Source organism: Panthera tigris, chromosome B3, assembly GCF_018350195.1.
Source record: "Panthera tigris isolate Pti1 chromosome B3, P.tigris_Pti1_mat1.1, whole genome shotgun sequence".
NCBI lineage: Eukaryota > Metazoa > Chordata > Mammalia > Carnivora > Felidae > Panthera > Panthera tigris.
The window spans coordinates 143,660,495-143,674,715 of record NC_056665.1 but is presented as its reverse complement, the minus strand read 5'-3'; the positions used below and the strand labels follow the sequence as shown (position 1 = coordinate 143,674,715).

Genomic DNA, 14,221 nt, shown 5'->3' with positions numbered 1-14,221 from the left:
CTCCATCCCCCAACACTCTAGTAAATACTACAAAATCCAACTCAGTCTCACAGACCATCCGATCAAGTGGAAAGGAGAGTATAAACACTGGGGCGCCTGGGTGGCTCGGCTGGTAGAGCATCCAACTTTGTTCCAGTCATGATCTCACAGTTCATGAGTGAGAGCCCCACGTGGGGCTCTCTACTGTCAGCGTAGAGCCCACTTCAGAGCCTCTGTCCCTTTCTGTCTGCTCCTCCCCCACTCGTTCTCTCTCAAAAGTAAACATTAATATATATATAATCATCATCATCATCATCATAACAACATATAAATATATATATAAATACCCCACCAAACCACACTTACTTAAATTCAGTTTCTGGCACCTATTCCTACCTAATCTCTACCTCTATATTCCCCCTCCAACCAGTATCAACTTTGTATGACTGCAAATAAATTCTACTCCTTTTTTCCTCATCAGCAGAAGAGTGGATTGACTATTACGATCTTAAAAGTGGCTCCAGGGCAAACATTTTATGAGTAATTAAAAAAAGCTTTTTTTCATGTTAAATTTAACATTTTGTGTGCTGCATTAAAAAAATTACTTAGCATGGGGCGCCTGGGTGGCGCAGTCGGTTAAGCGTCCGACTTCAGCCAGGTCACGATCTCACGGTCCGTGAGTTCGAGCCTCGCGTCGGGCTCTGGGCTGATGGCTCGGAGCCTGGAGCCTGTTTCCGATTCTGTGTCTCCCTCTCTCTCTGCCCCTCCCCCGTTCATGCTCTGTCTCTCTCTGTCCCAAAAATAAATGAAAAACGTTGAAAAAAAAAAAATTACTTAGCCAATAAGAGCCACCTGGGTGGCTCAGTCGGGTGAGCGTCCAACTCTGGATTTCGGCTCAGGTCGTGACCCCAGGGTCACCGGATCAAGCTCCGTGTCAGACCTCATGCTGAGCACGGAGCCTGCTTAAGGGTTCTCCCTCTCTTCCTTGGCCCTTCTCCCCTCCTGGAGCATGTGCTCACTCTCTCTAAACAAAACAAAACAAACAAAATCTTGCAATAGGAAAAGGGAAGTACATGCCTCCACCTTTACTCCAGTTCTCATACACTTGTGTGCCTTCCAGAACCACACAGATAGGATCTCTTGTGTTTTCAAAATGGATCGTCACTAGAATGACGTCTGGCTGTAATTACAACAATAACCACCTTTCCCTTAAAAATGCCCAAAGCCCACGGTGAAGAATAAATCAGTCCAGCGACCCACTATTCTCATGCATCTCTCCCATCAAGTCAACCTGCCTGACGACCATGTCCCTAAGCAGGCACCTGTGCACTCAAAATAACTTCACTTGCTCTCTTAGGTGTTTCCCTTTGTACAGTATGAGCAGAAGGAACAATGCCCAAGACGAGGTCTGCCTCTGTCTTAACGAAAGGCAACATTCCCGGACAGAAGAGGGGGCAAAGAGACACTACGGATTCACTCACAAGCTCGTAGCTGGCAACAGTGGAGCCCTCTGTCCTTGCTTTCCGTTAGGAGCTTACAAGCTAAACCCATTTCCTCATCTGTCGGACAAAAGTATAAGAGATGACGTCCGGTTCTAACCCTTCACAAGGCAGCAGAGGAGCCAAAATACACAAAAGCAAAATCTTACTGAAATGAATTCCTTCATAAGCACCTGTGAGTTTCCATTCGAGGCAGCCTGCACTCCAGAGCCACAGAAGCAGTTTACGGAGAGAAACCCAGTCCTCCGGCCCCATTAGAGCTGTATGTCCGCCAGGCCAGTGGTTCCTAGCCCCGACCCAGGAGAACCAGCCAAGAAACTTCTCTGAAGTACTAACTCTTGCGCTCCACCCTCTTTTGTACACATACATGTGTTTGCACCTATGTGTGTTTATGTGTGTATACGTATGTGTGTGGATGTATACATCGGTTTTAGGAAGCATGACGGGCGTACAGAAAAGGCACACGTGTAAGGGCACAGCTCGGTGAATTCTGAGAAGTGAGCACACCTGATCAAGGAAAGAACCGACTATACTCTAGATGTTCTGGTTTGCTTTTACAATGCCCCCAGATGACTTTGAGAATTGGTGAATTAGAGCCTCATATTGAGGTAAAGAACATGAGTGTGGGAACATTCTTCATTTTAATGTGATAAAAAGCACTTCAACAAGCACAAAATCTTTAAGTTTGGGTATTAAAAAGATCAGACAATATCAGGACCACAGACATAGGAAGAAATGTGCTTCTTTATATTGTTACTATATAAAAGGAGGTTTGCGAATTTGTGAGTTGTGAATTTCAATCATGCAAAAATATTTCCTTTCAGTGACTATACAAAGTGATTCTCTTCTAAATTACTGATTTCAGGCCCACCTCCTGCAGAGGAGTTATGGGCAGGGAAAGGCGGAGGTGGTAGGAAGAAGGGCTTACGAGCCCGCAAATCCTAGTGGCTCCTTACAGCTTGTCTACAAGCCTTGAGTTATAGGGGCCCATGTTTAACCCTGCCTCCGCCGCCCTGTACTTACAATGGTCCCTCCCTCAGTACAACCCATTGTGTACAAGGGCACACAAAAGAGGGATCTCTAAGTGAGATGAACAGGCCAAGGGAAACACGGAGGGAGGCTGGGTTCTAGGAAGTGCACAGGAGCACGACCTGATGCAAGGTCGCTTCCCCTCTGTGGACCCGGGTTTCCCGAGCCCTGAAAATGGAGGCTAAACTGCACGGTGCTGTAGTGAGAATGGGGGGCGGGGGAGAATGGCATGTTTGTTGGGAGTGGGCAGGTTTTTCCGCCAAAGCTGTAAGTCCTACCACTTCCAATGCCTGAATCTTGGGTGGTGAGGGTAGGGGTGGGGGAACTTTCATCCAGTTAAAGAAACTGGAGTTTTCAAAGCAGGTGGCAGAAAGGTGGTATTTTATATTTAATTATTCTATTTTACATTTAACCCTTCTCCACTGATTCAATGCATCTTTCAGGCCGACTGTGTGCCCAGTGCTGCTTGTACAGTTAAGATTAAAACAGTCGGCCTTCAGAGAGCTCAGTCTGGAGGGCTGAGAAATAATGACACAAATAATTAACTCCAATTGTCCTAGGCGTCAGAGAAAAACAACTCTGAACACACTTAACTGGGAAACCTGATCTGCAGAATCAAGGAAGGCTTTCTTTTCTACTGGAAAAGGACATTATAAATTCCTGCTTACTCATTTGTTATTTATAGTAGGGGAAAATTGAAAAAATAGAAACAATTCAAGAATGAAGACATGGTGAAATAAATTGAGCTATATGATGGGATATTATTCAGGGATCAAAACTCAGTCTAATGTTTAATTATCGGAAAATTAAAGTTGAAAAACTATTATTTACAATATGACCTATTTGTGCTTAAAACCAGAGTGCACAGAAGCATAAAAAAAGGACACGAAAGCAAAATTTTAATACTTGTTATACCCACGTGATGGGTATAGGAATTACAGGCTATTTTTAATGATAAAAACAAACTTGTATGTATATATGTAATTTCTTTTCTGAACCACTGGAGAGTGTCATAATTATGCCTCCGTACTCTTAAATCCTTGGCCTGTATCTTCAAAGAGTAGGTGTATTATTCTCTTACATAACCACAGAACAGTAAATTCAACATTTAAACAATAACCTGTGTCTGTATTCCAATCTGGCCAGTTGATCCCAAAATGTGCTTTACATTGTGCTCAAGAATTTAAGTAAATCCCAGTTATCTCATCCCCACATATATATAATATGCATCTTTTTAATGTTTTATACAAGTAACCTCTGCACCCAACATGGGGCTTGAACTCACGACCCTGAGAGATCAAGTCGCATGCTCTTGCAGCTGAGCCAGATATGCGCCCCGATACACAACTTTTTAAAAATGTGGACATGTTTTTTATAGAACCACAATACCACTATCACACTTAACAAAAATAGCAAAATCCCTTGGTATGAGAGCGGTGCTGAACTCGCTGGACGGTCTGAAATGCAGAGGTCCCACGAAAGCAATTACTGGCAAGGACATGAAGCAGATAAAGTTTGCACTTTATTGGTAGCAGCATGAACCAGTTTGACCACTTTGGAAAATACTCTGGCACTGACCTCACGGCTGAGGATCGACATTTCGAATGGATATCAAGAACTAAGTCAAAGAAAGTTCCCAGCAGTAGTAGTTGTAACAATAAAGAACTGGAAGCAAATGTCCATCGTGAACAGAAAGAACAAATAAATTATAACGTGACAAGAGGAAATTCTCGAAGTCTAGAAGAAAAGGATGATGATAAGACACACGCATATGATGAAAGGGTACAGCAACCCCTCATTTGTAACTGCAGGCTGCAACCATAGTCTGTAAATCCAGCTGTCTTTTCTAGTAAGGTCTTACCACTTTACCTGACTCTAAATAAATAAGAATAAAAATGATAAAAATAATGTTCATACATTAAAAAAGACATTCACATCCCAACTGTCAAGCTCTCTGAAAGCCATTTCTTTATAAAGAACTGAAAACTAAGGCCAGTAGTGCCGATCCGAGCCCTAGCCCTGCACACATTCCAGTCAAAGAACTAGCAGGCACGAATTTTAAGTACACTTTTCCCTCCTGTCGATGACCTTGTAATTTACCAGGCAGGTCCCCATCAGACTGTGAGCTACACTTGCGCAGGGATTTGTCAGACCGTTCGCTCTCGTATTCCCCCAAAGCCTGGCGCATACACACCTCTCAAGTATGTACCGAGCAAACGAACGGTCACGAAGCGGGTGGCAAAGAAGACGCTGTAGGATGCCAGATGACCGAGACGCAGAACACACAGCTGGAGAGCCTGCGTTTGCAAATCTTCACACGGGGCAGTGTCCACAACCCCATCATTTCCTCATTCACTGGACGAGTACTTATCGTACTCCCACCACGTGCCAAGAGGACTGCCGGAGAACGGAGCACACACACCAGGTTCCTCATCAGTTTTCAATAGAGAGACGAAGCAAAAAACACCACGTCGGACGACGAGAAATAAAACGAAGGAAATGAAGCAAGGTAAGGCAGGACTCTCATTTCACAGTGTGGTCAAGGAAAGCCTGTCAGTGGACGCGTAAGCAGTGAGGAGGAACTGAGGGAGAGGGCCATGTGGACACTGGGAGAAGAGTATTCCAGACAAAGGAATGGAAGAGGCTCAGGAGTGGGCTCAGACTACGTAGAACCGTCCAGTCCTCTGACACTGTAGTGAACCGGAAAGCCACTGGAATGTTTTGAACAGTGATTCTTGACACGTACTATGTATTTATTTGGAAGTTAAAAAATGTACTCTGTATCTATCAAACTTTCACACACAATAGAATCTTGACAATGTGGACTGAACTCAAATGCCCTAAGAGAAGCGCCTGCGTGTGCTGCAGCTCCAAAGAAGGTTCTCATTCCAAGAAAGCTACAACTTGTTTTAAAATCTCTAATTTGGGGCGCCTGGGTGGCTCAGTCGGTTAAGCGTCGGACATTGGCTCAGGTCATGATCTCACGGTTCGTGGGTTTGAGCCCTGCATCGGGCTCTGTGCTGACAGCCTGGAGCCTGCTTCAGATTGTGTGTCTCCCTCTGTCTCTCTGCCCTTTCCCCACTCCTGCCCTGTCTCTCTCTCAAAAATAAACATTAAAAAGAAATTTTAAAAAATCTCTGATTTGAGGGGCGCCTGGGTGGCTCAGTCGGTTAGGCGTCCGACTTCAACTCAGGTCACGATCTCGCGGTCTGTGAGTTCGAGCCCCGCGTCGGGCTCTGTGCTGACAGCTCGGAGCCTGGAGCCGGCTTCCGATTCTGTGTCTCCCTCTCTCTCTGCCCCTCCCCCGTTCATGCTCTGTCTGTCTCTGTCTCAAAAATAAATAAACGTTAAAAAAAATTAAAAAAAAAAATCTCTAATTTGACTTTGCTTTTCGACACATCCTTAAATTCTGTCTGTCTAGCACGGTGTAGGTGTTAATTTTTTTCTTTATAGTCAATAGTCAACTAGCTTCAAAAATCACATCCAGCTTGATGGTCTCTGGCATTAGCCAATGATTTCCATCTATGTCAATTTTAACATGGAGATTTGTGCTTACCACGGTACCAGTTTCTCCTCATTTTTATAAAATAAAAGCAAAATGCAATCAAACACTTAAATAACTGCAAAAGCACTGATTATACATAACCTATAAAGTAGGTGATGCATAAATGAGCGGGACCATCTGTTTTCCTGATTCCCAATAGCCAACGTTACCCTGCAAATTTCTACGCCCAAGGCAAGTGCCGCTGAGTCTAGGAAATCTGCTTCTTCAGGAAGCGACCCACAGTGGGCACAGTTGTACGCTGGCTTGCCCTCTGGCTCCAATTCACCTCCTACAGCCAAGCCCTCCCTTAAAGAGAGTCAAACAACAAAAGTCATGCTCTGATCATCCCCTTTCCTAACCTATCCTCTCTCCTAAAACTGCCTTCTAAACTGTGCTCTCAGGCCACCGTTTTGTATTACATTTGACTGCACTTGCTTTGGCAAACTTTTGTTTGTTTGTTTTTCATTAACACAGTAAAGCGAACCAGACTGGGAATAAGGTCTGGCCTAACTGTATACATTTCAAAGAAAACAAGACTATCTAGTTAAAAAAAAAAAAAAAAAAGTTTTGAGATTTCTCGTTACCAACATGTCCACTTGGTTTTGCTAACTTTCAGCTGCTCTGCCACACAAAGTCCAGGCCCTGGCTGGGTGTACGTGTCAGGGCAGGGACAAGAGGGCAATATAAAGGTATCATGTACTGCACCCACAGCGGCGGCCCCCAGACAGAAGGCTGCCCTAAAGCCATTAGGTTGGGGCAAGCAGGGCGGGCATCCAGGGTGCAGACCAAGGGAGGGCAGCCTGAAATGGGGTGGGGAGGGTGCTCACAGATGGGAGCAGAGGGGGCAACCATGTACCTCACAATGGTGACCAGGGAGCAAAGCCGATAGGGAGATGATGTCCTATCACAGAAACAAGAGTGACTCATAGGCATCTTCATGCACACGCGTGGAATAACTGACGGAAGGGTGCAGTCGTGCCCAGATATGACAGCGCCCTGCTTAAAGGCCTAATAAAGCTCCCCGGACCCCCCCCCCCCTTACCCCACGTTCCCATAATCTCCACCTCCTTTGAGCAAGTTCAAACACTTCCGACACTGCCAATTTGACTTCCCACATTTCTTTTTCTTTTTTTTTTTTTTAACGTTTACTTATTTTTTGAGAGAGAGAGAGACAGACAGAGCACGAGCAGGGGAGGGGCAGAGAGAGAGGGAGACACAGAATCCGAAGCAGGCTCCAGGCTCTGAGCTGTCAGCACAGAGCCCCACGCGGAGTTTGAACCCACGAACCATGAGATCACGAGCTGAAGTTGGATGACTGAGCCACCCAGGCGCCCCTGACTTCCCACATTTCGATCAAGCCTCCCTCTAACAGCAACAGCCTTGAGGGCATCAACTTCTCTCACCCGGAATGGATCGACACTCACTGCCTCTAGCCCTGGCTCTCCACTAAACCACAAGGCTGTCAAGAGACTTGGCACAGTTTCAAGGCTTCTCACCTCCCCAAGGACCACAGGTGTCGCAGCCAGGCAGGTCTCCAAAACAGAGCACTGCATTTTCTCCCCGCATCTTCGTACACGGACAAATACAGGTGCACAGGCGTCCTTCCCCCGGTCTGCAGCACACTTATGCACCTTGCCCACAAGCCAACTCTTACCCTCCTCAACATTCTACCCAGAATGTCAACTGTTTCCAATACTTCCCCTGTTTCTATCCAGGAAAATGTAGCGCTTTCTGCTGGGTCCCACGGTGGGGGTGGGGTGGGGTGGGGTGGGGGAGGGATGCTAACAGCCCATAGGAGGTGCTGGAAGCTAAAATGAGACTCCACTGTCCTCATCTCCAATTAGTGAACATTTTTCCATTTCTCTCACCATCTGCCAACCTCCAGATTCTACCACTTTTCAACCTTCATTCATTCCTGTGTCCCCTAAATCTCATGCCATTGTTTCATCAAGTAATTTTCCAGAATTATTTAATATATATACTATTTACTTATTACATACTATATATTATTTAGTATATATACTATATATATATAATAATAATAAAATCATACTGTTCTCCTCTACGCTACCTGGAATTATTTATATTTCCTCCATATGCAATGCGTCTCTACAAGGCACATTTTCTAGGCATACCCCAAAGGTCGTAGCTCTCGCTGAAGTTTCACTCAGACACAGCCCAAAGCAGCTAGTCTAGTATCAGTAATGCTTTAAGAATACAATTATAGGGGCGCCTGGGTGGCTCAGTCGGTTGAGCGTCCGACTTTAGCTCAGGTCACGATCTCACGGTCCGTGAGTTCGAGCCCCGCGTCGGGCTCTGGGCTGATGGCTCAGAGCCTGGAGCCTGCTTCCGATTCTGTGTCTCCCTCTCTCTCTCTGCCCCTCCCCCGTTCATGCTCTCTCTCTGTCTCAAAAATAAATAAACGTTAAAAAAAATTTTTAAAAAAAGAATGCAATTATAGTTGATTAAGAAAAGCAGCATATGAAGGCAGATGTGTATAATAAATGCCATCTGGAGACCAGAGATCTAGCCCAAACTTGGCTACTAAGAAGCTGTGGTTCCTTAAGCATTTGACCTCACTTTTCTAGACCTCAAGTTTTTTGCATCCAAAAAAGAAGAGCCGGACTAGAGGAAATACACATACATTACGGTTTACAGGTTCATCTTCCCTTCTTTCTCCGTTAGAACATAAGCTTCTTGACCCCCTCACTCCTGCCACACACTACCAAGCACACAAAGCACTCAATAAAAATGTGAATGAAACCAATGCTCACTAAACAAACTCAAATTCCAGATAACCCCAGTCAAGATACTTTTGGAGAGAGCTTGAAACTATGAGCCTAAACTTCACCCAGAAAAATAAATACATCAACCAGGAACACGGAAAAGAATAAAAATGGTATAAATCAGGAAACAACAGATCAATCAATGAAACAGAGTCAAGAATTCAGATAAAGACCAAAGTACACACACGAGTTTAACCTAAGTGAAGATTTGAGAAAGAATTAAATAGTTCCAGATAGAACAATGATGTAACGAGGAGAGAGGCGGGAGGAGGGGCGGGCAGAAGAAACAGAGGTGTGCGCAGTATATGGTATGTGGGGGAAGGGCTTTTTTCAGCATGACAGTATGCGAGCAGCCACAAGTAAGATTAATCAATTTAACTACATATAATTCTAAAAAACAAACCAAACAACAAATAAGGTAAGGCCTGACTGCTATGTACAGAAGAATTAACAAGTCAAGATACAGAGGTGCCTGGGAGGCTCAGGCAGTTAAGTGACTCTATCTTGGTGCAGGACACGATCTCACAGTTGGTGAGATCGAGCCCTGTGTCGGGCTCTGCGCTGACAGTGTGGAGCCTACTTAGAATTCTCTCTCTCTCTCTCTTTGCCCCTCCCCCACTCACATGTGCTCGCGCTCTCTCTCTCTCTCTCAAAATAAATAAACTTTCTTAAAAGTTCAAAATACAAAGATGCTCAACCTTAGTAATAATTAACGAAATCCTTTTTCTATCAGTTCAGCCAACTTTAAAAAGCAATTAATATTCCCATACAATGAGGTATCACCCCACACCCATTAGGACAGCTACTATTAAAAAAACAAGCAGAAAATGGTAATTCTGATAAGGATGTGGAGATGCTGGACCCCGTGCACTGTCGGTGGGAATATAAAATGACAGCAGCCCCTGTGGAAAACAGGAGGGCAGGTCCTTAAAAAATTAAAAACTAGAATTACCAAATCCAGCAATCCCGCTTCTGAGTAGACACCCAAAAGAAATGAAGGCAGGGTCTCGAAGAGATATTTGCACACCCACGTTCACAACAGCAGCGTTCACAACAGTCAAAACGTGGAAACAACCCAAGTGTCCGTCACCGGTAAATGAGAGACAAATGTGGCCTTTCCTTACAAGGAAGAACTACTCAGTCATAAAAATGAAGGAAACGGCACCACAGGCTACAATGTGGATGACACCTGAGGACATTTCTGCTGCGTGAAATAAGCCAGTCACCAAAACAGGATAATTCCACCGAACCAAGTGCCCAGAGGAGTCAAATTCGTTAAGTCAGAAAGTAGAATGGTGGTTGCCAGGTGCTGGGGGAGGGGGAAGTGTAGGCTTGGGTTTTTTTTTTGAGTTCAGAGTTTCAGTTCTGCAAGATGAGAAGCGTTCTAGAGGCTGGGTACACAACAATGTGAATGTACTTAAGACCACTATCCCCTTAAAAATGGTTAAGATGGAAATATAAACCAACATATTTCATTTGCTTGTTATAATTTCACAATCAAATTTACTCGGAAGAAAAGAAATGGTTAAGATGGTAAATTTCACATCATGTGTATTTTACTACAATTAAAAATAATTATTTAAGGGGCGCCCGGGTGGCTCAGCCTGTTGAGCACCTGACTTCGGCTCAGGTCATGATCTCGTGGTTCAGGAGTTCCAGCCCCGCGTCAGGCTCTGGGCTGACAGCTCAGATTCAGATTCTGTCTCCCTCTCTCTCTGCCTCTCCCCCAACCACAATCTGTCTCTCTTTCAAAAATAAACAAACATTAAAAAAAATTTTTTTAACAATAATTATTAACAAATTTTTTTAAAGAAAAAAATTAAGAGGAGCCTACATGGCTCAGTTGGTTAAATGTCTGGCTCTTGATTTTGGCTCAGGTCATGGTCTCAAGGTTCGTGAGTTTGAGCCCCACCTCTTCCAACGAAGAGCCTGCTCAGGATTCTCTCTCTCTCTCCCCCCACCCTCTGCCCCTCCCCTGCTTGTACACTCTCTTTCTCTCAAAATAAGTAAAACATTAAAAAGAATGAAAGAAAAAATTAATATACCCAGTACTGGAGATGTCTTAGAAAACAGGAACACTCCTATAATGTAGAAAAAAATCTGTAAATTTAAAAAGTACATACCGTCTGACCTACCAACCCCACTTCAGTGATGTTCACCACAACACTGTTTAGAAATGCTTAACTATGAAACACCTGTATTATATGACCATTAAAAAAAAAAAGCGTGTCAGGGCTAACAGACACCCAGAACGTATTTTATCTTGTACGTACCTATTGCTTTTTAGTTTAAAAGAACATGAACTATACGCGTATTATTTAGAGTGGCTAAAATCCAAAACACCGACACCACCAAATACTTACAAGGAACTCTCATTCAAAAATGCAAAACGGCACAGCCACTCCAGAAGACAGTCTTGCAATTTCTTACAAAATTAAACGCATTCTTTAACAATCCAGCGATCCTGCTCCTTCGCGCTCACCCCAAGGAGCCGAGAACTTACGTCCACGCCAACACCTGCACATACGTGTTTACAGCAGCTTCCTTCATAACGGCCCGAACTCGGAAGCCACCGAGACGTCCTTCAGCAGGTGAACGCGTAAACACACCGCGGGCCGTCCAGACAGGGGAATGCTGCTCAGCGCTACGAAGAAATGAGCTACGAGCCGGGAAAAGACATGGAGGAAACTTAAATGCGTACTACTACTAAGTCAAAACAGCCACTCTGAAAAGACTCCACATTATAGGACCCCAACTCTCTGACATTCTGAGAGAGGCAAAGTTATGGAGACGGTAAAAAGGTCAGTAGTTGCCAAGAGTTAGGGGGTTGGGAGGGGACGCATAGGCAGAGCACAGAGAATTTTTAGGGCAGGGAAAGGATTTAGTACGATATTACAATAGTGAATACGTGTCACGATAACGTGTGCCGAAACCTACAGAACGCACAACACCAAGAGTGGATCCTGATGTAAACTATGAACTTTGGGTGACAACGATGTTATGAGCGTAGGTTCACCGATTACGACAAGCGCACCGCTCTGGTAGGGGATGGCGGGGGGTGGTGTGCACTGTGGGGGCAGAAGTATTTGGGAAAGCTTGGTGCTTTCTTCTTTTTTCAAAGTTTATTTACTTATTTTGAGAGAGAGAGAGAGAGAGAGAGAGAGAGAGAGAGAGAATATACATGGGGAAGGGGCAGAGAGCGAGGGAGAGGGAGAATCCCAAGTAAGCTCTGGGCTGTCAGCGCAGGGCCCGACATGGGGCTCAATCCCACGAACCGTGAGATCGTGACTTGAGCCAAAATCAAGAGTCGGACACTTAACCGACTAAGCCACCCAGGCACCCCAAATCTCTGTACTTTCTGATCAATTTGGATGTGAACCTAAAACTGCTCTAAACATTACATACATTTTTGAAAATGAAAATTTTGAAAATGAAAAGAATATAAAGAAATAACAAGAAATAATGCATTTGCCCCTTAGCCTAGGAACTCTACTTCTAGGGATTTATCCTAAAGAAATAAGAACATTCCCTACAGCTTTTTTAAAAAGCTTAAAAACCAAGCAACAGACTCTTTACTCTAGAGAACAAACTGACAGTTACCAGAGGGCAGGAGTGGGGGCACGGGTCAACTAGGTGACGGGGATCAAGCAGTGCACTTGTGGTGATGAGCGCCAAAAACTTAAAAAGATAAGTAAGTTTTAAAAAGAAAGAAGAACTGAAATACTACAAACATCCACTTATGGAATGAGGAAGTCACAGCAACGAAAGGGCCAGTGCAAGTGTGGCACTGTAACACCGCCACATGGTGACAGGTGGCAGCTACACTCGTGAGCAGAGCGTACAGGGTTGTCGCATCACCATGTTGTCCACCTGAAAACTAGTACAACGCTGTGTATCAACCATACTTCAGTTTTTTAGGAAGATCAAATTATGGGATACCCATACCTGTTCTTTAAAAACTAGGCAATAGTAAATGTGTTGAGATAGAACAGAGTCCCAGATATACCGTCAAGAACAAATTGTTGAACTCATACTTTGTGATAAAAAATTTATATATTAATTAATATGTATAAAAATATTAGGAAAAGCATATATATTATACACAGTGACTACGAGAGGGCGTTAAGTGTCTACATTATACATTCTGTATTGTGTGAAATTTTGACAACAGCATTTATTTTAATAACCACAAAATACTTTTGTAAACTTGTGGTACCCCTAAGAGGCACAGCTCTACCTAAACAGCCACTTGAGAAGAAAGAAAACACAAGAAAAACCAGGGATCTGCAGACATCCTTAGATGAGGGACACCTGCTAGCCATCTATATATGTTCCAAATCTCCTACCTACAGAGTCAGAATCAATGTTGGACAGCCAAGACTTTCACAGTCTTTGAAAATAAAGAAGAAAGGAAAGCAGAAAAAACTTCTACTGTGACACTATACTGTGGAGAAGGGAGTTGGGGGGAATGATAGGTGCGCAAACGGAAAAAATTATGTATACGTGTCTGCAATCACACTTCAATCACATTTTAAGGCCTATGATTAGATGACTAGCCAAGAACTAGATGATTCCCAAAGCTCCACAGACGGGAGCCTACTAAGAGGAGCCTCACTCACATCGAGATGCCACGTCACGTTCACATCCTCACACTTGAGCAGTTTGGCAAGTTCCCATCAACCCACATTCCGTTCCTAGAGCTCTATCTTAAGAAAATACTAGAAACGCAATAAAACAAACAAAAAACAAAAGAGGACAAAGCTCTAGGATTCAGTATTTTGCTGCAGCTTTCTTTTACAACAGGCAACAGATCTGAAACAACACACTTTGAATAGAAGGGTAGATACACTTCCATACCCATGTGGTGACAGAACAGCGCAGGGTTATCTCACAGTGTGGGAAAAGCTCCGGCCAATATTCGGGCAAATACAGAGACACAGACAGACCCACACGTGGAGAAACACCACCATATCCCTTATAGGACAGAAGAGGAAACAAAGAGGACTGGAAAAAATCCCAGAGCAGTTAACAACGCTTATCTCTGGGTAATGAAATACTGTGTGAACAGTTCCTTCTTTGTAAGTTTCTGTGTCTTCTGAACTTTCAACAATACGCGAACGTTAACTTGTATACTGGTTTTAAAAGTCATTTTAAAGGCTTACATTAAAACCACAAATTTATTTTAGGCAACAGCATTGTTTAAAAATCTACTAACTTTGGGGCAACTGGGTGGCTCAGTCGGTTATGCATCTGACTGGCTCAGGTCATGATCTCGTGGTTTGTGAGTTCGAGCTCTGCATCGGGCTCTGTGCTGACAGCTCAGAGCCTGGAGCCTGCTTTGGATTCTGTGTCTTCCTCTCTCTCTGCCCCTCTCCCAGTCACAC

General features: G+C 44.0%; 1 protein-coding gene across 23 annotated transcripts in view; it reads right to left on the bottom strand.

Annotated features, from left to right (window-relative positions):
* RCOR1 (REST corepressor 1) overlaps positions 1-14,221 on the bottom strand; it is a 130,409-nt gene that overhangs the window by 34,675 nt on the left and 81,513 nt on the right. The window contains exon 1 of one of the 23 annotated variants that reach the window (XM_042990626.1): positions 7,548-7,774. The exons of the other annotated variants lie outside the window; for them this stretch is intronic. Coding sequence (XP_042846560.1) covers positions 7,548-7,617 — 70 coding nt within the window. The 5' untranslated portion in view covers positions 7,618-7,774. Of the gene's footprint in view, positions 1-7,547; positions 7,775-14,221 lie in introns of those variants that run through there. 23 annotated transcript variants of the gene reach the window in all.